This window comes from Ceratotherium simum, chromosome 18 (assembly GCF_057802395.1).
Source record: "Ceratotherium simum simum isolate JZ-2026a chromosome 18, ASM5780239v1, whole genome shotgun sequence".
NCBI classification, from domain to species: Eukaryota; Metazoa; Chordata; class Mammalia; order Perissodactyla; family Rhinocerotidae; genus Ceratotherium; species Ceratotherium simum.
In genome coordinates, this window is record NC_141917.1 from 40,747,600 (window position 1) to 40,774,127 (window position 26,528).

General features: G+C 34.6%; 1 protein-coding gene across 1 annotated transcript in view; it reads left to right on the forward strand.

Moving 5' to 3' along the window:
• NDUFS4 (NADH:ubiquinone oxidoreductase subunit S4) overlaps window positions 1–26,528 on the forward strand; it is a 98,087-nt gene that overhangs the window by 68,253 nt on the left and 3,306 nt on the right. Inside the window, exons 3-4 of the mRNA XM_004422803.3 lie at window positions 6,890–7,062; window positions 12,073–12,146. Coding sequence (XP_004422860.1) covers window positions 6,890–7,062; window positions 12,073–12,146 — 247 coding nt within the window. The remainder of the gene's footprint in view (window positions 1–6,889; window positions 7,063–12,072; window positions 12,147–26,528) is intronic.

Below are 26,528 nucleotides of genomic sequence, written 5' to 3' on the forward strand. Positions count from 1 at the left end.
GGCTTTTACTCTAATAATTCTTAATGTATGTTGTATGTATGTCAGCCTAATTTTAATTTATTACCAGAGTATGAGGAAGACTGTTTGATTAAGAAATAACAGATTGGATCTTTTCAAAATGTAATATGCTATCTAAGTTCCAAGTGCTTTGTGGCCAAACTTTTTTTCCCTTTTATATCACCTTCTGAAAAAGCTTCTACGAGACCTAATATAGCTACATGACTTAGCGTTTTAAAAATTCAAAAAATCCTGGAGCATTAGATTAAAAAGCAAAAAAAAAGTCTTTTTAGCTATTAAAAAGTTGATCATTATTAATATGTTGGATACCTTTCTCATAAGTTTAAAAAAATTGTTAGCTTAATAACTTTCAGAATGCTTCAGTGAAGCATGCTGGTTTTCACTGAGGCAGTATTGATCATTCATTTATTTGTTAAGCATGATTTTTATTTTTTTTGGAAACTTTCATTTGTCTCCAAGTTAGTAGAAAATGAAGGTTTATTCAAGTGTTTCTTTGTAAAATTGAGGGAGGTCTTCCAATGGATTTTCCTGATTTGGGGGAAAATAGTTTATTTCTAAATCATTTTTAAAAAGTGTAGCATTCTGTCTTAAAAGGTGCTTAGTGGACTTGATTTGGCTATGCCATATGTCAAATCGTGTACTGCAAAATATAACTACGTACAGTAAAGATCGGAAAATATTTGCTATCCCCACACCGTTATAAAGAGATTATACATCTGTGTGATGTGCCAGAGTTATATTTTGAGCAGTTAATTAGATTTTAGGTGAGTGTTACCTTTTTGTACCTGTTCCTTCTGGTAGCAGCTCTTAAAAAGTAACATTACATCATTGGGGTTAATTTTGAGGAAATTTTGTTAGTTTTTTTTGTACGTTTTTACAAGAGAAAAATCAAACTCATCCTCTCCTTTATAGTTTTGTTTGGAAGAACACACACTAAATAAATTCAAGCCAGTTAATATATACCCGTTTCTCTGTGCCTTGAGATGATAAAGGAAAGTTGGCCTACTTTGTTGGTGGTCATATAAAATTTTACCACCTTTTTGGAAAGCAGTTTGATAACTTATCATGTCAGGGACCATGGAAATTCTTGTAACCTTTGACTCGGTTAATTCTCTCCTCAGTGACTAACCTTAAAGGAATTAGATTCCTGAGATTTTCATTGCAGTAATCTATACTTAAAAAAGCAATAATAACAAAACAGTTTGATTTTTCAATAATAAGGAATTGGCTAAGAAATTGTGGCATATCAACTTAGTAGATTATTAATGAGACCATTAAACAAGAAAAATGAAGACTGGGTGACTACATGGAAAAAAGTTAGTGATAGTGATACTTGAAAATAATCAGTGCAAAATAACATTATTGGAACTGTGTGAAGTAGATATGTATATGGATTGTTGGTTAAGCATATAGATATATTTTTAAAAATCCTCTTTAATATTGCTATAATGTTTTAACAGTATCTTTTAAAAGTCATAAGTATCCTGAAAGAACCATCGTCTGTTTCTCTTTGGTCAGGTATTTTCTGATACGTTTCACCTTTAAAACCAAATGCAATCTGTCTTTTATTTGACTCCTGTGGCATTTATGCTATTTTCCTTCACATCCTGATTTAGTCCTTCCAAACAGTGCTGTGAGGTAGATTTTGTTGTACATTTTTTAGAAGAGGAAACTGATGTACAGAGTGTTTAAGCAACTTGTCAATAATGCACAGGTAGCAAGTGATGGAAGTGGGGTTCCTTCAGATTTATCTGGATCATAATTCTTTGCTTTTAACCAATATTGTGTTTCACAATATGATTATTTATCTCCCCACCCCCCTGCTATGGGTGCACAGATTATAGACTTCTTAAATTCAGAAATAATGTCTTATCTTTAGATCCTCTGTTGCCCCTGGCATAGATAACTTGGCATAGTGGGATCTTTCAATTTGACCTGCAGTGAACAAAGGTAAATTATACTTTATTCCTTCATTTTCACGAATGTCATAGGCTTTTCAGTGTGTGGTTTCATACTTAATAAAATAAATTTATTTAACACATATTGTACTCATTGTTTTTGATGTATACAAGAAACAGAATATTCAGCCCTTATTAAAAAAGAAAAGCTGGGTTTTTCTCTCCTCTAGACTTGAAGCAACTTAGTGACTCTAATTATAAAACACTTTGTTGTATTTTAATTACTAACTCATATTTTTCAACGAAGATGGGAGATTTTCTGCATCTTGACACTAACTTCCCATTACTTGTTCACTCTGTCCTTTCTAAAAATTTCAATAGTAATTTTCGTGAATAGGGATCATGTCTGTACTGTTGAGTATTGTGTCCAATGTTTAATATATCGTAGGTGCTGAAAACTATGAATAAATAAGACACATTCTTTTTATTGCCCAAGGTAAGCACTTTACAATACATTATTTAGTCCTCATTTTATCTCATTTAATTGATTATATAGATGACAAATTAGGAGAAGTCTATTCATTTGCCCAAAGTTGTGAGTTGGGATTCTAACCAAGTTTTGACTCAGCCCTTTGCTTTTAGCCTTTGCTCTACCCTATCCTGCTCAGAAGGATCTAGGAGTAATGCAAGTAGTTTGAGATTGAGACACATGTCTCTAATTCTTAGTTTTTTACCCATTATATGATTGGCAGCATCATTTGCATGATCTGTTTCTATCTTCACAACATTCCATTTAAAACTTAACTTTTGGTTCCCTGATAGCTTTGCCCAGTATACAAAATATAATGGATGTCACATTCCAACACTTGTTTCATTACCTGCTGGACTTCCACATTAATGTGTTGCTTTAACAAACAAAAATTGTGTCTACTGGCACACCTCTAATTTATTTTTACAGTTGTGATTGTATCTGCATGGCTGTGGCCACTAACTTTTTATAAAGTGTTTAAATTTCTTCCATGGTAAGTAAATACATATGGTTATGCTATCTGCCAACTCTCTGTTTTTCAAACTGTGGAACTTATTTTGTAAAGTGTTCTTCATTATTTATGAGACCATTTAATGAGTTTCTTGTATTAAGTGTCTGTAGGGTACTTGAAAGGAAGTTTTTATTACAAATCTAAGATTGTTTTCCTTTTAAGATTTTTCATGGTTGAAGTAGAATATAAACACGATCATGAAATTTAGATCAGCTATAGCCCTAAAATAAATTTAAACAGATAATTGGTTAACTACTAGCCTGCAGTAGAACAAGTTTCTATAAGCAATATTTGTACTTAATTTTCCAATTTGTGCTCTATTAAAACTTTTCAACATTGATCCGTAATAACTTGCAGTTTAGCGAACTTATTACCAAAAAGCCTGATAAAAATTTTGGCTCTTCTAGGTGTACTGAGAGATCTATCAAAAATTCATCCAAAGTGGTGAAAACCATTTTCATTTATTTCTCTTTATGACAAGTGTAAACTATTAAGGTTAAGTGGGTGTGGCAACCGGAAGTAATTACTAAGGCCAGTGGCATTTTTGTGGTTTAATAAAGGCAGAAGCTAATTATTCAGTTTTTATTTAAGTGAAATGGTGCCAAAAAGGAGGTTCCTGCAGAGCAGCTGCACTCCTTCAGTGTTACCCTAATTTACCAAAGACACAACTGTCACAAACAAAACTTTTAAACTTGATATATAGCCACAAAAGTAAGGAGGCTTTTGTTTGGAGTGCATGCAGAAGAACTCCTTTATACAAATCAACCGGCAGATGACGGACAATGATGAAAATTTGATTCTTTGAAGTCATAATAGTCATTGAAATGTGTGAAATTCTGGTATTGAAAAGAGAGCGGCCAGCAAGACTCTAAATCCTGGGTGGTTGCAAGAAGCTTGCTGGGAGGTTTTTCTGCATTTTGACACCAACTTCCCATTGCTTGTTCCCTGCTTCCTTTGTTAAAAAAAAAAGTTGAATTCACATAAGATAAATGGAGACAGTTGATAACCGAATCATACAGTTTTTATATGGAAAGCTAATATTTTATAATGGAAATGGGTATTCGAAAGAATCAAGTTTATTTACATATACTGGCATATACTTTCATATTTACTATACTTTGAATATTGACATCTTCAAAGCATTTCTATCTTTTATAAGTAGGTTTTTTGAAAAATCACAGGTGATTCATATTGCAATACAGAAGTAGCAATCTAGAGAGAATATCATAAGTTCAATATAGTTAAAGTAGTTTGCAGATGTTTTATTTATTCACTTTTTGCAAAAGTTGAGTCACAGGTAGATCAGTGAGAACTTGGACGGAAAGCAAAGCATTGAAGACACAAGTAAAGAGTTCAACATAGTGCCTCGTAGTTCTTTTCAAGTATTACATTGTTTTAATGGAATCTTGGAGTGGGAGCTTTAGCCCATTGAAATGTCGCTTAAAGGACAGGTTCTTCTGTCACTCGCTGAAGCTGTGTGGATGAAATGATAACAATAGAGTGTCGTAATGCATTTTAAATGTGTGAGAAATCAGTTTGTCTAGACTAAGAGTGTGGCTACAGGGACTAGGAATTTTAGAGCTTCTGTGCCCTTTAGGTGTCAAGTATGTGAGAGATGCCAAGCCTTTTTATTCTGTCTTTGGCAGCAGCTCAACTGGGCTGCAGTGCCCTACATGTGTTCTGCAGGCAAAAACAGGGATTCTATGTCAGAACAACTTGGGTTTCAAAATTCAGAAACACATTTGTTCGAATGCCAGCTTTAAATTGGGCGAAGATATCAATAAATAATTGCCAAAATTTGAGAATGCATGGAAGCACTGGTAGTTAGGAGTTCAAAACATAAAAGAGTTTAACAACATGTTGTAGCCACTTATTTTAAGGGGGTTTTCCATCCTAAAAAATAATTATCTTTCTACTTTAATAGATAATACAAATCAAGAAATACAATTTCCATTTTTTAAAAGCTTTATTGGTTTTTAAATTACTTTGGCATATATACATCACATTATGGAAGTTTATAAAGAAAAAGTAAGTCTCTTTCCTATTATCCCATCTTCCTGAGGTAGCTAGTGTTAGGAGTTTAATATGTTTCCTTTCCTATAAGTCTTAATTTAAAGAGTAGCCAATTTATAGCTCCACTTTTTATGGAATTTGGAAATGGACTTTGGAAATGCCTTACCCCATAATTTTTTAACACAAATATATTGTTTGTTTATACCCTGCTTCAACTATAGTTGAGGAAATAGGATATATTATATAAAAATATATATTAAATAATAAGTTAATATGACAGATTAGAAATGCTGTAGTGAATTCAAAGGGGCAAATAAGCATTGAGGATTTCCCTGGAGCTGAGTCTCTTTCAGGTTCTTGAGTAGAAGAATATGCTTTAGAAAGTCATTAAATGTAATAATACCTGAAATTAACTTTTCTTTGAAGTTGAACTTGACAATCAAAAATTACCAATTAAAACTTATATTGATACCTTTAAAAATTATGTACCAATTGCACTCATTTTGTTTTTATTTTATCCTATATGCAAAGAAACTTTTTTAAAAAATGTTGGCACATATGTGAATTGCGTATTTGTGTAAATATTTATGTGGATCATTTTGATAGTTTCTCCAAACAGACAAGCTGTGACAAAGTAACCACACCTAATTATTGGTGCGAGTGTAAGGGTATTGTGGTAAGCAGAGGATTGGCTGCCAGCTAAAATAACTTTCAAGAATTGTTTTTTTAATCTGTGGGTAGAAAGACTAGTTGAGTCAGAAATAACACTTAGTGCTGCAATATGTACTGGGAAAACACTAAGTATTTATACTAATTCTTTGGTCCTTAGTATTGATTAGAGTGGAGCTACAAATAAACATTAGCCTTCATTAGGGGATATATTACATGAAATTAAAATTCACAAAATGGGTTAAATTTTCTAGTTTTCTAGTTATACAAGCTTGATATACTCATTTTCATGTTACTCTGCTGTTTGTAACGAGCTATTTAAAATTTACGTTAGTAAGTGAACCATGATTTTAAAATGCTTCTTTATAAGAATGGTATGGTTGACCTGAATATGATCTTATTTTGACAGAATAAAGTATTTTACCATAACTAAATGGAGACAAACTCTGAATTAGTTTATTATTTTGTGTCCTGACTGCTACTATAATTTGATAAATATATCTAATCTGAGGCATCAAAATTGTATGCATTCATCAGTTGAGCATTTGTTACTAGATAGATTTATAGAAAAAGAGAGTCAGGAAAGTTACCAATGTTTTCCTCTTACATTTCTGCAAAAATTGGTGCAACTTTTTGGCTTACCTTTGCCAAATAGATTTGATGTATCATTTTCTCTTCGGTAGGTTTCACCAAAGGGAGATAAATCAAAATGCTGGTTGAAGTTGTTAATTGATTTTAATTGTTCACAAAAAAAGGTTCAGGCCTTCCTTTGAAGGGAATGCCTTGTTGTAAGCTGTTTGACATAGAAACTACTGGTAATAGATTTTTTTCTATTTAAAATTTAGTCTCTTTTTATATCCCCAAATTTTTAATATCCCTTTACATTCTTTCTCTGCTGACTAGTAACGTCTGCTCATGAAATAAGAGTCTATTGACACAGGCTCTTCTACCAGCAAACTCTTCAGAAATTACCAATGCTGTGTTGGACAAAAGGGACCTAAAATTTTTTTATGAACACTTTCCCACTATACCCTAACCCTCTCCCCAGTATACCTTTTCCAAATATCAAAATAGCAATTTACATGGTAAATTAGCAGAGTAGTGAACCAACCAGAGAGCTAAAAAACCCAATTTATAAATAAAACTCAATTTATAAATAAATCTGAATAGAGTTGCATGAATATAGAAAGCAACAAAAGTACATTAGAAGGTAGGTGGGCTGTTAGAAACTGTTTGCTTATTTTTCTATAGGATATCACTACTTTAACTGGTGTTCCAGAAGAGCATATCAAAACTAGAAAAGTCAGGATCTTTGTTCCTGCTCGCAATAACATGCAGGCTGGAGTAAACAACACGAAGAAATGGAAGCTCGAGTTTGATACCAGGGAACGATGGGAAAATCCTTTGATGGGTTGGGCATCAACGTGAGTACTTTGGTTGAATTTGAATATTGTTTTCAGTTCTCTTTTTCTGTGTAGATTTTCCTTTTAAATATACTGATTTTTAAACTCTTTCATGTATGGTAAGCTTTATGACAATACTTTTTGAGACCATTTGGGTAGGTATCACTATGTTTGATGGCATAGACATATATATTACATTTATTTACATATATTATATACATTTTAATATTCATATATGTGTGGCCCAGCACAATAAACCATAGAAAGTCTTTTTCAGAATACTATTTATGGGATAAAATGGCTGACATTGTGAGTACTGTTAGCATGGTCCCCAAGCTATGTATGTTAGTTTAAAAGATACACTATGTGAATAGTGGCAGTTTCTTATTTTTAAATTAAAATAAAACTTCTTTATAAAAAATTTTTTTGTTTGTAAGGGGAGGAGACTGGGTGAGTTTAGAAATTAGCTATTTTGAGGGAAACTTGTAAGTTCCTGAGATCATGTGATTAATAAATTTACGGTGCATTGGAATAAAGTAGTCATAAATTCTCTGGCACCAGTCAAGTCAATGACCTAAATCTCTACGGTGGAATAAGGCCCAAGTGTTAAAATAGCAAGACTGCTTCTAGTTGAATAAAAGAAGCTGCTTCTAGAGAAAACAGCCAGATAAGCTAGAAAATTGTCATTTTTATTGAGACTCCTAGAACATTATGTGTATCCAGTCTCCAGTTGGAGGTAGTTAACAGTTTAAATTATGTCTCATTTTAGAAAAGTATGATATATAACATCTTTTCCTATTGATGTACCTGGGAGAATTTTTGTTAAAAACATCTGCCCTGTTGCAATTTAAGTAGAATTATATTTTATTTGGCAAAATGATATATAGGCAGTTTTTTAGGTGTTTTGATATCTTTAGATTTTGTTTCATGTAATATATGGAGTGGTATTGTAAATCACAGGCTTGTAGAGACTAAAGGAATTTATAAGGAACAGCTTTGTCCATACCCAATGGTTGAAATGTTATGATTACTCTTTTTTTTTCATGTGACTTACATGAAATTTTGTGTTCATCTATACACAAGATTTATCCGTTGCACTATTTATTGATGGCTTTAGGTAGTTTTCAGTTGTGTTTATTTTGCATAATACTAAAATGAAGCTTCTTGTACATATCTTTTTTGGTGAATGTATGACTTCTTGTTGATATGCTAACCCCTGAAATATTAGTTATCAGTTAATAATCAAACCAACTTATATTAAGAAGTATCAATAATCTATTAATTCTCTATCCCTTATGCTTATCTAGTTAATGATAGTGGCAATGTAATGAGTTTTATTCTAGCAGACAGTTAAGCTACTGATAGATCATCTTGAACTTGTAGAGGATATATTTTATGCGTTACTGGGTGGGTCTGCTTCGATTTTACTCACCTTAGTCCTGGAAAGTAGTGTTAAAAAAATTAAAAGGCATGGCCTTTATGAAGTTGTGATGGAAAGCACAAGGTGTTTACCAAGTCCTTCTGATGCTACAGAACTCCAAACTAGGTCTCCTCTGTAGCAAGTAGACAGCTGCTGAAATCTCTGCTCGTTTCTTTCAGCCTTCTTGTTACCGCCCAAAAAGGGAGTTTGTCTGCCTGCCACAAGACATGCCAATAGTCAAGAAGCAAGGTGGTAGGAGAAAAAGGACTTTTTATTACAGCTTGCTAGCAAGAAGGAAGATGGCCAACTAATGTCCAAAAAAAACCATCTTACAGAACAAAGACTACAGGCCAGTTATATAGAGGGCTGGTCTCCGAGTTGGGGGGCATCCATCTGGTCTTAGTTCCTAGCAGTCTTTTGTTTTACTTGATATGCATCAGAGACTGGAGCAACGCCCTATACCCTGATCTTTCAGTTGTCATTGATGATGGCTATCAGCGTAGACTCTCTGCCCGGGGGTCATCACATTCGTAAGGAACTCAAAAGAACAAAGTGATCAACTTATAGCAGCTGGGAGGGGCCATAAAATCCAGAGTTAGTCAGAGTCATTCTAAGTTACAATATAGTTTCTTTTCTACAATATGGCTTCCCTTATGTCAACCTTATGTTGAGCCCGTATCATTCTCAGCTATTGTTTTAGAGCCTTACCCATTCATGTGCAGTTCAAAAGTTCCCTGCTCTGGAGATCCCTCCTTTTCACTGTTTTCCCCCCTAAATTTCCAGCTGCTCTGGCAATCCTAAACTCCATCTCGAGACTCCCTGTGTTGATAAGACTATGGCTTTCTGCTTGAGTTCTTGATGTTCCTAGCTGCCTGGACTAGAGAGTACCTTTAGGGGTAAAACTGTATAAACTTGGATCTAATCCAGTTTGGTTCCCTTCTTTCAAAAGTTAGAGAGGTCCAGATTCTTTCCTGCTTTTGGTCACTCTCTGGTCCCTTCAAACAGTTGTTTTTTTCTGTTTTGTCCAGAGTTTATACTTCTCATATAATTGTTAGGCAAGTAAATCTGATTTTAATGGCAGGTAAATCTGCCATTACCCAAATTGGAACTTCAGTAATTGGGAATTGAGCAAATAAAGTCTAAAAATATAAGCACAAATTATATTCAGTAAAGATTGAAAAGAGAGATTGGAGGAGGGTAGGGTATGAAAGCCTTCATGGAAAAGATTGGAATTCGCTGTAAACCATGAGAGGTGGTTGGGATGGACTTCCATATGCTGAGATAGTGTTCTTCCACTATATTGCAAGCGGAAGGAACAGATTGAGCTGGTGGGAACATACGGGCTATGTTTAGAGGAACAGTTAGCAATGTGATTTGACTAGTTGTTTACTTCCATGAGGAGTAATTAAAAAGACTGGAAAGTGGGTTCTGATTATTTTGTAGAAGTGCTTAAATGCCAGGGTGGGAGATTGAAATTAATTTGGTAGACAGTGGAAACTAAAGTTTTTGAGTTGGGCAGCGAGCTTGGGAGTTGAACTTAAGGAAGATTAATCTGGCAACGTGGCAAAGGGTGGATTGGAGTCAAGAAAGGAGGCAGAAAGATTAGTTAGGAAAGTATTATGGTAGTTTGGGGAAAAATAAAAAAGGCTGTAAGCTGGTGGTAGTAACATAACTAGAAAAAGAACTGCAAAATCAGGAGATGAGGGAGAATAGGAAGGGTAGAAACTGAGTGAATGGTAGCTTATTGATACCAGTTGTTACTATTTAGCCTATACATGGTTTTTTTTTTTTAAGTTTTTATTTATTTTTTTCCCCCAAAGCCCCAGTAGATAGTTATACGTCACAGCTGCACATCCTTCTAGTTGCTGCATGTGGGACGCGGCCTCAGCATGGCAGGAGAAGCGGTGTGTCGGTGCGCGCCCGGGATCCGAACCCGGGCTGCCAATAGCAGAGCGCGCGCACTTAACCGCTAAGCCACGGGACCGGCCCTATACATGTATTTTTAATAAATAAAATGAGGATAATAATAAAGGCTGTTTCACCTTTGCAGGAAGTAGAGCTCCTGGCTCCTAAGTTTTTTCTGTATTATTTCTTCTTCTCCACTAAGCTAATGTGTATCTCAACACTCATCAAATTACTTGATCATGTTTATATTGACACTTCTATTCTCAGCATAGTTTATCTAACTATAGTTTATCTAACTATCAACTGAGAAATCATATGTGCTTTGAAAAGGAAGAACCAATATAAAATTATCATTTGTTAATAGTACTAATAGAGCCAGCCAATGTGAAGTTCTTTTGCTTACAAGGTGGGGTTTATAGTAAGAATACCATACCATGGTAAGATCATTATAGGGATCTCATAAGAGTCCCAGAATAGTAACCACGGTGTATGACCAGAACTTGAGTAGCAAGAACTTGTGGGTCTTCACTTCAATGAGAGCTACTTCCCATGTATTCTCTTCTGTGTTTATCTCATATCTTTCCACTATCCAAATTACTTACTGAACCCTCTTTTCTATATTTTTTACTTCCACATTTCTAAACAGTGTTTCATAGAATGCTATGCAGTTGTCCTTAGGTATCTGTGGGGGATTGGTTCCAGGACCCCCACGGATACCAAAATCTGCAGATGCTCAAGTCCCTTATATAAAATGGCATAGTATTTGCATATAACCTGGGCACATCCTCCTGTATACTTTAAATCATCTCTAGATTACTTATAGTGTTTAATACAATGTAGATACTATGTAAATAGTTGTTATACTATATTGTTTAGGGAATAATGACAAGAAAAAAATGTCTGTACATGTTCAGTACAGATGCAACCATCGTAGGCCTTTCCATCTGTAGTTGGTTGAATCCATGGATGCAGAATCCATGGATGCAGACCCTAGGGGTATGGAGGGGTGGCTGTATTTGCCTTTGAGAGATTCGTAATAAACATTTGTAGCAAACAGTGTTCTCTGCCTTTTCATAAACATACTAATAAAAGTGACATTTCTGAAGTCATTTGGTGTTTTGTAAAGAGTCTATGTAGATTTGTAAACATTACCACTATCCTGGATTGAAAAACTCAATTAGATGTCAGATCTTGGAGCTTTATTTTTTTAAGTGGCCATATGCTTAAAAGAGTATTGTCCATAATGATGGAAGGTTCATTAAGAAGAGTGGGTGTTTTTGCCATCTGTTTTTTGGGGGGTAATGATAGTACTGACAATTGCACTCATCAGTAATTTTCTTGATATTAAATTTATAAGGTCAGTTTGAGAAGCCTCTTCGGTTTTTTTTATTAAACTCTAATTTTTCTTTTTTTGTTGTTGAATAAATAATTTTATTAAAGACTAAAAATTACTGAGTGTCTTCACAATTATAAATTTTTTTGTTTGACAATTCATGTTGGAAAATCTCCCAAATTTAACACAGAAAAAGATCTTCAAACAATTAACAGTTTTAAAGAGATTATTGAAAATATTTCATCAGTAGTGTGCTTATTTGACATTATAGCGACTGTTTATTTTCTAAACATTTTACTTTACTTTAAATATTGATTTTTTTTTTTCAGCCAAAACTTAATGTTAAATCCTGGAAAAAAATTGTTTCTTACAGGGCTGATCCCTTGTCCAACATGGTTCTAACCTTCAGTACTAAAGAAGACGCAGTTGCCTTTGCAGAAAAAAATGGTATGTTTGGTCCGTTTTTGTTTTGCTTTGACAAATAAAATCAAGATATGATTTTATGTTCTTAACTTTAATCAAAACCAGTCAAGGATATAGAATTTGAGTTGAAAGAAGTCTTTCAATGTGTCTAATCCAGTGGTTTTTAGATTTTTTACAGCATCAGAACACCCCCTCCCAAAAGAAAAATCTAAAATGGAATGCCCACGTAACATGTAAAAGTTGAACTGCTCTGATTTGAAGTAGAGGCAGGGGATAAAACTACTTGTCTAACTCCTACCTTGTTTATGCATCCCTTTGCAAAATCACTAACATTTGGTTTTTAAACTCTAATTGAACATCTTATAAGGCAGGCTGTTCCAATTTTGACACCTGTTTATTTTCCTTTTTAATTTGAGCCAAAATCTCATGTCTGTTATTCCACCTAATAGCTCTTCAATTATTTGAAAATAGTTATCATTATCATATTCCCTCTAAAATATCATGTAAGCCTAAATGTCTGTCTGTATTTGCCACTTTTCTAAATATAGTGGGTCTAGTACCAAGTATAATCTCAACTCGACAATTATATTAATGCAGCCTAAGAGTATATTAGCTTTTGAAGTTGCCACCTAAAACTGTTGGTTTATGTTGATCTTGCTATCAACAGAAATGCAAAATGTCCCTTCTCATTTTCTGCTGTTAAGCCATACAACACAGTAGTGAAAAAAGGCTTTGGAGTCAGACCAGTCTGAATTCTAATCCTTATTATGCCACTTTGAAGCTACATGATTTTGGATTAATTTCATAATGGACTTAATGTTTTTTCATTGTTGAAATAACAGCACTTATCTCATGGTGTACCTAGTCCAATATCTGGTACATTATAGACACTTGGTAACTGTTAGTTCTAACCCTTAGCTCCCTCCATCTGGTATTTCTGCTCTTTGCCTCTCTTGGATTTAAATGCACTACTGTGCATTTTTACCTAATGTATTCTGTTGCTCTAGTTGGTCATATTGAATTTGAATCTAATTTAGTTATCTATTTAAATAAGATAATGTCTATTTAAGTGTATTATTACTAGAAGGCAGTATATAAATATAAAATATTATTAGTGTTATCTAACATATTTGACATAAATGTGAAAGCACCATAAGGTTATTATCTAAAATATTTGCTTTTCACTGGAAGTTAGTATTATATAGCTTATGATTAAGAGTCTGAAGCCAAAGTGCCTGGATTTGAATTCATATTGGGTCTCTTACTATTTGTGTGACTTTGTACTTCCATTTTCTCTTATGTACAATGAGAATTGTTGTGAGGATTGAATGGGTTAATAAAAGTGCTTAGAACATAGTTAAGTAAAGTGTATAATAGTATATAAGTTTATCCAATTATTTTATTGGTAGTAGACTTTTAAAATCTTTAAAAAAAGATTTTTAAGTGCAATTCCTCATTAACACTTCTTTGGTAATTTCCAAATTTCTTAGTTATGTAATTGTTCTCAAAGTGGTCATAGTATTTAAAAATTATTTTGATTTAAAATTAACATTGCTCTCTTTTTAATTAAACTATAATATAGCTTATCAAAAACAGTTCTATTAATGTTTTCCATGTTTGCAGCCTACCATATTTCATGTCTGGCACCTTGAAAATTATTCATTTGAGGTCTGTAACATGAGTTTAATAACAGGAAATCTAATTAAACTGTTAAATCTCTGGTTAGTGTCTCTCTAAGCAGTCACAAGGACTCCATGACTACAGTTGCCATGTGAATTACAGGTGTGAACTAGCCACTGCTGCTGTTGAAATCAGGTGCTTTTCCAATCTGATTTCTACCTCCCCTGGAAAGAAAATTGAGGAACATTATCCGGGTCAATAGAAGGTACAACTTGAAAAAGCTTAGTGGATAGTACCTTATAAAACTGTAGGCTAACAGTGGATCAGAAATTTTAACCTACAAGGTAGCAGGAATTATATCCATCTTAGTCATTGCTTTGTCCCCAGCACAAAACCTACACAATGGACACTCAATATCTGGGAAATTATTGACTTTCTAAAATATATTCCTCTACTCTAGAATTTGAAGCCACTCTTATCTCCTGGGAAAGGCCTCAATGATTATTCCTCTTGGATTCACTATATTACTTGCGATCTGCCTCACTTATTTAACATTTAGCGTTATATATCTTTAAATAGATAAGCCCTGTTTCTCTAGCTATTATGGCGGCAAGTCTAAACAAACACCATTGAAGTGGTACGGAATCATGGGGTGGAGGATCTTTTCCAAATTACCCAGCATCCCCTCCATTCTGATTTGCCTCTCTTAAGTAGGTGGATAGTGGTGGGAGACATCCAAGTGAATCCCCTCTCCCCCCGACACCTCACGTCATTCTGTTGTGAGCTAGTGCTGTTGAAGGTTGGGTGAACCAATGTTCTGGTAAATTAAGGCATTAAAAAGAAATGCTTCAGAAGCACTGATACGTGAAGACTTTTGGATTAAGAGGATGGTAACTAGGATTCTTATTCCATAATTGTCTACCTCACAGGAGAGCTTGAGCAAGTCATGTTTTACTATAACTTAGCCTTTGATAAGCATATTTCTTCATCTTTGAAGTGGGAAGTTGGATTGGGTAATGCTCAAAAACTACAGACTTAAGGATGTTAAGCCCATGTACCAGCTCATATATATCTTCATTTCTTTACTGTCTAGCTCAGTGCCTTATTCATTATGTGCTCTAGGGGAAAAATGTGTTTTTGTTGATATAGATGATTCTGTGTTGATAGTAAAATCTGGCAAAGGTTATCCATTTATGAGCATTAAATGTTTGCCTTTCAAAAGTGTCTAGAAATAGGAGGTTAGGGTAAAACTGCCACAAAAAAAAAAACCAGATAATTTGTATACTCAGGGACTATTCTGAAAACGAACAACCTTTCATCACCTTCTTAGTTTTCTCATTTCCCTTACTTTTAAATAGTTAAAAAAAAAAAAGTTATAACCATCATTTCCCTTGACATAAAAGATTGTATTGTAGAGAATAAGTATGATGAGAAACAAGATTTTCAGATTCGGTTGCTTTCTAGAAAACACTTTTAATGCCTTCTAACTATATTTCAGACTCAGGTAATGAGTATCATCATCACAAAAGTTAACGTTCATAAGCGCTGAGTCATGAGCTAGTCACTCTGCTAAGTGCTTTTCATTCGTTCTAATTTAATCCACACTGCAAGTCTGTAAAGCAGGAACAGTTATCCCCATTTTATAATTCAAGGAAACTGAGGTTTTAGAAACATTAAGTAACGTTAACAAGGTCGCATACCTATAAGTGTGTGAGCAAGTTGAATTTAGACAGTCATATTCATTCATTTATGTATTGTCCATGACTGCTTCTCAGCTACATTAGTGGAATTAAATAGTTGTAATAGAGACGATATGGCCCCCAAAGTCTAAAAATATTTTCTGTTTGGCCATTTACAGAAAATATTTACTGACCCCTGGTCTAAACCATTATATATACACTGCCTCAATACTGTAACCCTTTCTTCTTTGACATTTTTATAAATCCAAACTACTCTTTATTCAGACATCTTGAAGGGCCAATGCTTAATAGATATACTCCTCAACTGGTAGTTCAATATAAACACTAATTTAATCACTAAAGCACTAGCCTAGCTTTATCTTACTATGCCACAACTGTGTTTCTGCCCTTATCCCCAAACCTGCTATATACTTTCCTCCACCTACAGGCTTATTCATGCTGTTCTCTTTCTCATCCTTATCCCGGCCTATGAACTCCAACCTAGTCGTCAAAATACATTTTAAATGTTATCTCCTTGCTGATCCCTTTTCGGGTTTCCCACCTTCGTCTCCCACCCACAACTGGATGTGCTCTCTCTTCCTTTTCTTAAACAATAATTTGTTCCTTTCTTACGGCTTTTATAGTATGGTTTTGTGTTTTACCTTTTTTGTACTGCATTCAATCAGACATATGTGGAGCACCCTGTTGCGTGCCAGCACTGGTGGCTAGGCTCTGGGGATTAGTAGTAAATAAGGCATAGTTCTCGTACTCAAACTGTAATACTTTATCCTGCCTGGTGGATTATAAGCACCTACTAGGGAAAACACCCAGTCGCACTCATCTTCATCTTTTAATGTGCTCAATAAGTATTGGTGAATTTGAACAGTACACTTAGTGATGTTATAAATTATTCTCCAGATCATGTTTTAAACTTTTCTTTAAATCACTTTAAATTAATTTAGCTACTTGTTCTGTCTTTTAGAAGAACTGCTAATTCCCTCTAATTAGAAATCTGAAGAAAGAAAATTATAGTATGTTGACGTAAAATAACCAATAACCATTCTATAGATAAGAGAAATAAGGTGAGTTTCACTTGAGCCAGAGTGAGGATTATAACCTGGGAAGGCCTTAGAAAGCGTTCTGGAGAAGCATGGTTTTCAGTACAGTCTTATATCTTTTTAGAATAAAGAACATACATTAAACACACCCAGAATACATTTTCAAAGTTTCAAAGAGGTATTTAGTTGCAAATTAGCAGGTCAACACAACCCTGATGTCAGGAAAGGAGCTAATACGGGCCTTACCAATAGGTTGTTACCAATATGGAATAGGAGGGGAGGTATGCATTCCTATCTTGAGAGTGCATTCTTTACTTTCATGGGTAAAGCGGATGTACAATGTATGTTTGATAGAGCATAAGTCAGGCTTCTTGAGTTCGAGCTGAATCAGTTTTGAACCTGAATGGTAACCCCATATACCTCAATATGTGAAAATCTCTTGTCAAGTAGAATGATTAGCAATTTCTTATATTTTAGTGTGTTTGTAAAATACAACCAATAACTATTTTTCTGTCAAATTAATTTGGAGCTTATCCTGAGTTTATTAAGGGGTAGTACCCTGAAGTATAGTGCAGTGTACTTAAGATGGTCATTTTATAACCTTAGAGTAGTTTCCAAGCTGTATATTATTTGTTCTAAACTCTTCCTTTTTTAAGGATACCTCAGACCTACAGAAGGTAGTAAAACAAGACCAAGATCAATCACATGTTCCCAATTGATAGGGCCCGAGTTTCTAGATACCAAGTCCAATGTTTTCTCTGTGATACTATGCTGCTGGTAGATCTTAAAAATTAATCATTTAGGTCTGCACTGTCCTATATGGTAGCCACATGTGACTGTGTAGCACTTGAAATGTGTCTAGTTCGAATTGAAATGTGCTGTAAGTGTAAAATATACACTGGATTTCAACAACTTAGTATAAAAAGCATATCAATATCTCTAATAATTTTTATATTGATTACATATTGAAATGATAATATTTTGGATATATATTGGGCTAGGAAAACATGATTAATTTTACCTGTTTTAGAAAACTTTTTAGTCATTTTTTCAGTGTGGCTACTAGAAAATTTAAAATTATCTGTGTGGTTCACATGTTTCTGTTGAACAGCACTGATCTAGAGTACTTAGCAATATACAGGATATACATTATATACATGTTCTAAATATTTCATTAATATATATTCTATAGTGACTATGAAAGTAGGAAAACCTTATCCAATGAAAAGTTCACATTTTATACTTAAGAAATACAGTTCCATTCTTCAGACACTCTTACTCAGGATGAATCAAGGATAAGTGGAAACTCTTATATTGCACATAATATAATAATGAAATAAAATAGCTTAAAGAGACCTATATTATATCACAAAAATCCCATTAATCACCTATTTTCAATTTTTTAAACCAAATAAGTTATTGTGTGAGTCCATCTTTTTATATAAGAATGTCCTCATCTGTGAGACTGAAAGAAGTTCTCTTCTTTCAGCTATTAATAATTCCTTCACCTACCCTCCCCTGCTTGTCTGTTTTGCTTAGGTCTCTCTCCTCACCATACCTCACTTCCTATGGAAGGCTGGTTCTGTGAAACTGGGGAGTGGGAAAGAAGAAAAGACGGAATGCCCTCCCATGGCTTCTTTTTCCCCCTGCTCCCCACCTTCCACTTCCCCAGCTCCTACTTCTCTCCCAACATACAAAGTAAAGAAAATACAAATACCCCTATGTCTTTTGGCTTTAACTCCAGGGCCTCATCCTAAAAGTCTCCCTTTGAGCTCAGCATATATTCTGGAGGAACTCTTTAAAGATACTCTTTCTCTTTTTACAAAGAAAGGTTATCTGGAGTTTCCTCTGAAATGTAGATGAACCTTGCTTTAGTTCTTTGTCTCTCACCCCTGGCTTTTGTCTTTCCTTGTGTTTCATGATAGGGTCGAAGGGTGGGTGGGGAGGAGAAGGAAGCTGCATCACTGATAGAGGAAGTGGAAGATAGCTGTGGAAAATTTCAGTGGCTAGAAGGCTAGGATCTACTACCTTTTACATGCTAATGAAAACCAGAAAGGGCTTTTTTTCCACCTGTTTGATCTGATTTGAAACTTTGTGACTTTCCTCTGGTATGCCATTTTACCCCCTGTGTTTTTCTCATTGTTGTTAGTTGTAAAAACTCTTTGAAATTCTCAAAATGGAGGAGAGTTTCTTTCGGGAATAGGAGAGAGAATAAGCTGTGAAACAGCTTTCTGTTCATAGTGGATCTATTGAGGAAAACCTGCCTCTGAAGTAATAGAAGGTAGAAGCAGAGAAGGAAGCAGACAGGTCTGTAAAATTAATTCTTGTTTCACTGGATCATAAATTTATCTGCTTCTCAACTAAAGTTCTGGAAATCCTGACTCAGTCCACTGGTATGGTCTTATAATTAAGTGATACCTTCAGAAGTCTTTACCCAAAAGTGCCTAACATAGTCCTTCTCCACAGGGCTCTGAGACAGTCTTTTCTTGTTGAAGATAAGGCTCTCTGGCCTGTAGCTGACTGCAAGAGCTTTAAGGGAAGCATCAGAGTGAAAAACGTCTATCCATAAATGATAAAAGACTTAAAATGACTCTAGTTAACATTACTGATAAATTTCAAAAGTGAAAGGTATTATAAGAATTCATAACAAGAAAAATGCAGCTTAAAGTCATTCCAAAAATGTTATAGACAAAATATCTGCAAACAATCATTTAAGCCTATTTTCAAAGAAGACAGTGCATGTTCATCTAATTTATAAAAATGTATAAACATAATCTTTACAGAGAAAAAATCTTGAGATATGACATAATAATCCTGAGACATACCGTAAATATGCCAAACATATAGTAAGAATATACCAAAAATATATCAAGCATTTCAAGTAAAGAGATTCAGTAAGTCTGGGGTAGATCCTAAATGTCTGTATCTTAATAAAACTCTATAAATAAGTGATATGGATTTCCAATTGACATATACTGACCTAGAAGTTACAAGATCCAAACTAAAGAAGGATAGATGCAACCAAGTTAATATTTTTAAAAATAACTGAAATTGTGACTGATAACCTATACTGGTTGTCTAATATCAGGCAAAGCAGCACCAGGAAGATTTAACCTCAGGATGGTTAAGCATCTCTTCTGACTTGACAATTCTTAATACAGCTCATTGATAGTAATGTATCAAATAAACCTAATTATTTCTAGCACCTCTCTGAAAGGATACATCTTTGTGATTTTCCAGAGGCCCCCTGGGGAATCTCAAAGATAGTTTTAAGGTGGAAAGATATTCTGGATGTTTTATTTTACATTTATTATTTGATTTTGGGGAAGCAAAAATAAAATATTGTCAGATTTGAACACTTACGATAGGAATAGGATCATGGGTGCCCGAGAAACAGTATTTGGCTAGTAGATTCGAACACTTCGCATAGCAACAGGATTATGGATGCCCAACAAGCACTATTTGGCTGCTCATTTCAAAGTGACAATAAGACTTATAAACATAGAAGGTAACATGATTATTAAAAACTTGAGTTCTTACATAAGCACCAAGGACTTAAAATCAGCATAAAGCATGTATGGTTATTCAGATAAACCACAGAACCCATTGCAGTCTAGGCAGATTAGACAAAAAAAATAACTCATCATATTGTAGGTGAAGGCAACAAACAGTAAACTGTGAAACAAGCCCATCAAAATTGAGCAAACTTTGCTACACATTTCATAGCTCTTCAGACTTATTTTTTAGTCATACTGTAAGGCAAATAAAATTTCCTTTTTGCAAATCTTATATAACTTTCTGTATTCATTCAGGTTTTGTCCTTCACCATTCTCTTTCTCATTCTGGAATAATCAGTCATTTTACATTAGGACCTAAATATTCTCTTTTTCCCTTAGTAAACAAAAACATTTCATTACCTTGCATACAAAGTTATACCTCTTTGCCACTATCGCTCCTCGTAGAGTTTCATTCATGTATACTAATTATATCTTTTAACCAAAGTTACTTTGATTTCATAAAGAAAACTGAGAGATAGATAATTGAAAACTATTACATACCAGCATTTTAGTAGACTAGCACAACTCATAAGTACACATAACACAACTTTCTACAATTGTGTGTTCTTTATAGTCCAGCTTCTCCAGATGGCAAAAATGAACGTGTCCATTAACAAACCTGAAGATCCAGTCTCTCTGTAGCATATAAAAATAGGAAGCAAAAGTGTATAAACTTAAATTTTTGCTTAGTAATCAATGGTTCAGGGTCCTATCTTAGAAATGATCTAGGAGGGCCAGCCCTGGTGGCCTAGTGGTTAAGTTCAGCATACTCTGCTTCAGTGGCCTGCATTCGGTTCCTGGGCGCAGACCTGAACCACTTGTCTGTCAGTGGCCATGATGTGGCAGTGGCTCACGTACAAAAAAAAAAGAGGAGATTGGCAGCAGATGTTAGCTCAGGGCAAATCTTCCTTGGCCAAAAAAAAAAAAACCAATCTGGGTATCTAATAAATATCCACTAATATCATCTAAGGTTTTAAGTTACCCAAAGATCTTGGAAATTAATTTTCAAATTGACATACTATAAAACATAATTACTGTTGAAATAAAAAGAAGTAATGCTAGTTTATTTGATCAGTAAACTTGTATAAGTTTAGAAAGACCATATCCAAGTAGAATAAAAATCTATGCTTGTGTTATATTTAACACTGATAAATTAGAGACAACATAGCTGTTTTTATTAAACCAAAAGTATTAAATTTGTCTTGTTTGCTAAAAACTTGCCTATGTTATCTGAACTTGAATTCTTAAGTATTTCCTGGGTCCTATAAGAATACTTTTTAAATCTAGCACATTAAAAGTATTAGAAGTTCAATTTCTTTGTTTTCTGGGAATTTTAGGAATATTCCACTTATACAAGTGCTTATTTTTCTCTGTAAGCCAATCAGAACAGAGCCCAGAGCCCCTTAAAGAGATTTTGTAATCTAATTCATTAATATCATCTCGAGGTAGAAAAACATTATCCATACGCATAATGAGAGGTAAAGGCCTTTCTGAATTAACAGACATATAGACAAACATATAGTCACACAGCTTATAACTTCAATTCTAAAATTTCAGGCATGGGTTAATTATAACAGAATTATGAATGCACTGGTCCATACTCAAGAGCTGTTCTCTTCTCAGTGAGTATAAATTCTTCATTTATTCGATCTCAGATAGACAGAAAAGACTAACCAGATTTTCTGTCTTTTCTCACCTAACAGATACTAGATCTCTAAAACCATTAACCCATTTAAAGGAATCATCAAATGATCAGACCATAAAACCAATTTCCAAAATTAGTAGACAGCAAAATTAAAATTAGAAAAACAGAGAGTCAGCAAAGTTCTCTTGTATTCACTTCTTGGAACCAAGAAGAGACGTGCTTGGGCTTGAAATAATGTGTACCACTTCTAGTGAAGAAGTTTGCCTGGCTTTGATTGGTGAATCTTATAGGTGTCTCAGTGGGACCTCCAAATTTGTTGAAAGATATTTACCAAAAAATATAAAATCATGACTCTAATGTGGATATAAATGTTGAAGGATTTATTTTACTCATGAAATAAGGGAGCCAGGCAGATGTTATAACCAATTGAAAGGAAAAGTCAATACAGCACAATTTCTATAGAGTAAAAAGAATGTTGAGATCGTTGCAAATGGAGACAAAACTGGTTTTCAGGGCTGGGGGAGTCACTAGACAGGACAGAATTTATATATCCATCAATTACAGTTGATTCTCGTTATTTATGGTAGTTATGTTCTGTAAAGTCACTATAATCACCTCAAACACTAAATTTGCAAATACTGAAATATTGCTCTTAGGGAAAATATAGGATTAGATACCTGCAAGCCTCTGATCACAAAATTTTGTTAACCAATTAATACACAACCCTGTTTTTATGTATGTTTCTGTTTAAAAACACCTAATGTAATGTATATTGTTGATTCATGAACATTGAACTCATGACCAACAGCACAATAATTTATGCCTGAATGAAGCTTATCTAACACCCATTGGCATATTACAGCCTTCTTACATTTAGGAACACTGGAAAATACTAAAGCACTACATTTGGGGGCCATTTTAAACAGCGAAATCACCAACAAGAAGCACAAAAATGAAAAAAGATGTGGCTGTAAATAAACCACAAAAAGGACATTTGTTTACAGTGTGAGAGCTGAAACAAGAAGGCAGAGCATTACCTTGCTTGACCTCAGCTGGGATCGTGTGTGTTGGGTGACTTAAATTTTCACCACTCTATGCATGTCACAATGACCATGGAAGCATCGTGAGTATTGATTTGGGGGTTACAAATAGATTTTAGTAAGTAGGTGAATTCACAAATAGAGGATCTACAAATTATTTGTACCTACAACTTACAGAGTTGCAAAATAACTCAAAGACAGTGAACAGGGCTAAGGTCTGGTGTGCTGTAGACACTACGTGGTTTTCTATTGAGGCACAAAATTTTATTTCTACATAACTCTCTCTTCCTAATCCCCAGTCCCAGGTACTGGGTGTCTTGTGGCTAGGGAAATGTTCAACTTGACTGCTAAGGCTCCTGAGAGAGAGAGCAAGAGAGATGAATTCCTTAGATTCCCTATTGGAAGTCTGAAATAATTTTTCTCATAGAGATAGTGTTATACATGGTGGCTCAGTGAGGTTCCTAGTGTATTATGGGTTAAGCAGGATTCTGGAAATCCCCACACCCCAGACCAATTACATCAAAATCTCTGAGAGTGATTTTTGGACATCCACCATTGTTGTATAGTTTTTTTCTCTAGAAAAATGTGTTCTACATTTTTAATGACGGATTTTCAAATGTACTTTTGGAACGTTTGTTTTGTGTCAAGTTCTGAATAATGTGGTTCCAATTACTGCTTTGCAAATAATATTGTATAGCAATTATATTATTTAAAAAGATCAAATTTAAGGGGGCCATTGACTGTCACATCAAAGGTGGGGTGTCTTTTGAGGTATTGCAGCTGTGGCAGGTGTAGGGTGTTACTAATCTAATAAATATTTCAGGTGCCTCTCATTTTCACCTTATTTGCTTATATCATTTTATATAATCTTTGTGGAAATAATTGCTTTGCCAGTGTATCCAAAACCCTGTTATTTCTCCTCCGTAATATTTTCTAAAAGAAGATCTAAGATACTTTTAAATTATTCTAAACTTCCTCCTCCCCCTGAAATATTAGAATTCTTGAGAATTTCAAAGTAGAGGAATTTTAAAGTGAAATTCCTGAAAAGCTATTTTTTTTCCTTTTCCTTCCCCTTTAAATTACATTTTATGTTTATGCTTGCTTTCACTTAGGCATAATATGGGTACATAGCCTGATGGGGAATCTTAAAACCTTCCAAGTACCAACATACCTCACTTTGGCCTCCCACAGCCTTTGCTATTCTGATCGCATGCTTCTGTTAGCAGTGACTGCCAGTTTTGTCAGTTTGTGCCAAATTATGTGGTGGTTCTTGCTTGTACACAAATGGACAGTAGGAAAAATCATTAAACTGTTCACTTCCGAATGTCAGGGTTTGAGATTAGGTTATTAGAGGAGAAAGACCTTTTACAGGACTTGAACCAAGGTTACTAGAAGTAACATATTTCACAAGTAATAAAAGCACTGATGAATGTGTCTCTGTATTTTTGCATTACTGAACCATAAATGAAATGGATCTGTAAATAAAAATGAATGGAATTAATTTTCCTTTTCTGTCTCATACATGGAATTCATAGGTTAATTGTGGTGTTCTGTTATTTTTCAGAGTTTTTTTTTTTTTTTTTTGATGGCATTTGAAAAGATTACATCAAACATTCATATCATAGGAAGTAGAATATCCCAACTACAGTCTGGAGATCAACAAAATAAATGGGCATATTTCTGAAAAAGAAGTTGAGCATGTGATATTACAGATCACGTTTTAAGTTTACTAGAGCATTTGCCAAAGGTACTTCTCTGATACTAGGGCTTAAAATTTGAAATATCTTTGTGAAAGCATTCCAGTGTGTGAAACAGCAAAGGGAGTCAGCTTCTCATCATTTAGGTGCTAGTGGTTGGATTTGTGGTTAATCCATGCCATATGGCTGCTCTCCTTCAGTGGGAAGTGACGGCAGCCCTAGGAGCTTTACCCCATCCCTGGGGCAGCTGCCTTGGACTCAGTTGCTTTGATCTTCTTGTCTTGCACAGCTGGGAAGAGCAAAGGCTGGTTTTCAGCATCCTAATAGAATAACGTATGGGACCATTGTTGTAGACTACACCTTGATTCTATATAAGCATTCTTCAGAGAGTGCAAGTCTTTTCACTTCCATGATCTCACTCAGAAACTCGTTTGAGTTTTTTCTTTAAAAATACCCTTATTTTAGGGTTGAAAAAGAAATTCTTATAGAAATTTAAACATTTCACAAATAAGATTCCATTCTTAAATTTCTACATTCTATTTCTTGCAAGTCATATTATGTTCTTTCTTTTTAAGAACAAGTTGCAAATGGAAGTAGAAAAGATGTGTACAGTTCATCTAACTTACCGATGAAGTACAAATGTTTAATGTCCTTTCAAGTGTTGTTATTCTTGCAATTATTGTCTTGTTAGCTAAAGCTCACTGCTTGCTCCAGTAGCCTTTATATTGCCACAGTATTACAAAAACATATTTGGAGAAGATTGTGGTATGAAGTATAGTGGGACCAGTAATTTGTTCATCTAGGCACTGTAAGGTAAACAGTTTGAAGAGGGATGCTTGGAAATGTGGTCAGATTCTTAACAGAGTTCCAAAAAAGAGAAAATTTTCATTATAACATCAGTCCTACATAGTAGAAACGTTTTCTGAAAGATAGATAGAAAATCCAAAGGGAGAGATACGTAGCCTCTGACTTGAGTTTCAGTCTCTTGTGAATTGTCATTAGACTTCCTCATACCCTTCTTCACTTTTACTTAATCAGAGAAGCACAGTTGCATGTGCAGCTTTGGGAACAAAGTTGTTTTCCACAGAAAAATGTGAGGGGAAGAAACTTTTTCCCCTGTGTATCCTAACAATTATGGGTGGCTGTGGTAGAGTAATAATATGGAGATGGATACTGTTAGCACATGCAGGTTTCTTCCTTGTGTGTTTTTGTTTGTTTTCACAGGGTGCTTTGCCCATCTGCATTCCAATCCCTATAATGATACTTCTATTTATTGTTGTTATCACCATCAACAGCAACTATAATCTGGCTCACAATTCCCAAGAGCCAGCTCACTCCTTAGTTACCAGGAGAAAACCCAAACCAGTTGTTCTTTTATGTGTACAAAACCCCAGTCTTCTCACATTGCAGTGACCCTGACAGCATTTTGAGACTCCATGAACAGAACAGATAATAGAGCTACGTCTGCATTCTGATGCAGTAAAAAAAATTCTTTTTCTCCCTGGTGATTGAAAGACAGATTAACCATATAAATGAGAGAGTGATTATCGGGTATGTGTTTGTGTATAATACCAGTTCCTAAATATTTCCAAGTGCATTCTCATTTCTTCAGTTCCTCTTATACTGTCTTTATTGGACTGGAGAATGTGTGTTGGGAAGCAGAGCAGGGAGGGAACATAGGTTCTCTCACCCATCATTTGGCAAGGAAAGGTCATGGAGGTCTTGGGTAACTTCCCAACACTCATTATAACCAGACATTGAATGTACACTAGAAACCATTTCCTTGCTCCACAACGGTGGCGGGAACGTATCAGGGACATAGACTTACTTTCTAGGGATTCTTAAAACAGTCTTTTCAACACATTTACAAAAATCAAAGGAAAAAAAGTTATAGAATCACATAGATTGAAAGGCAATGAATGAAATAGATACAAATTGCAGTTACAGGATATTTTTAAAGAAATGCAGTTTTATTTAAAAGGTGGTCAGTTGCATAGCTTTAAAGTCAACCAAGTTAAAATCCTGGCTTTGCCACTTACAAGCCGTGTGGCTTTAGGCTGCTTGTTTATTTTCTCTTTGCTTTATTTTTCCTCAGAATTAAATATAAAAT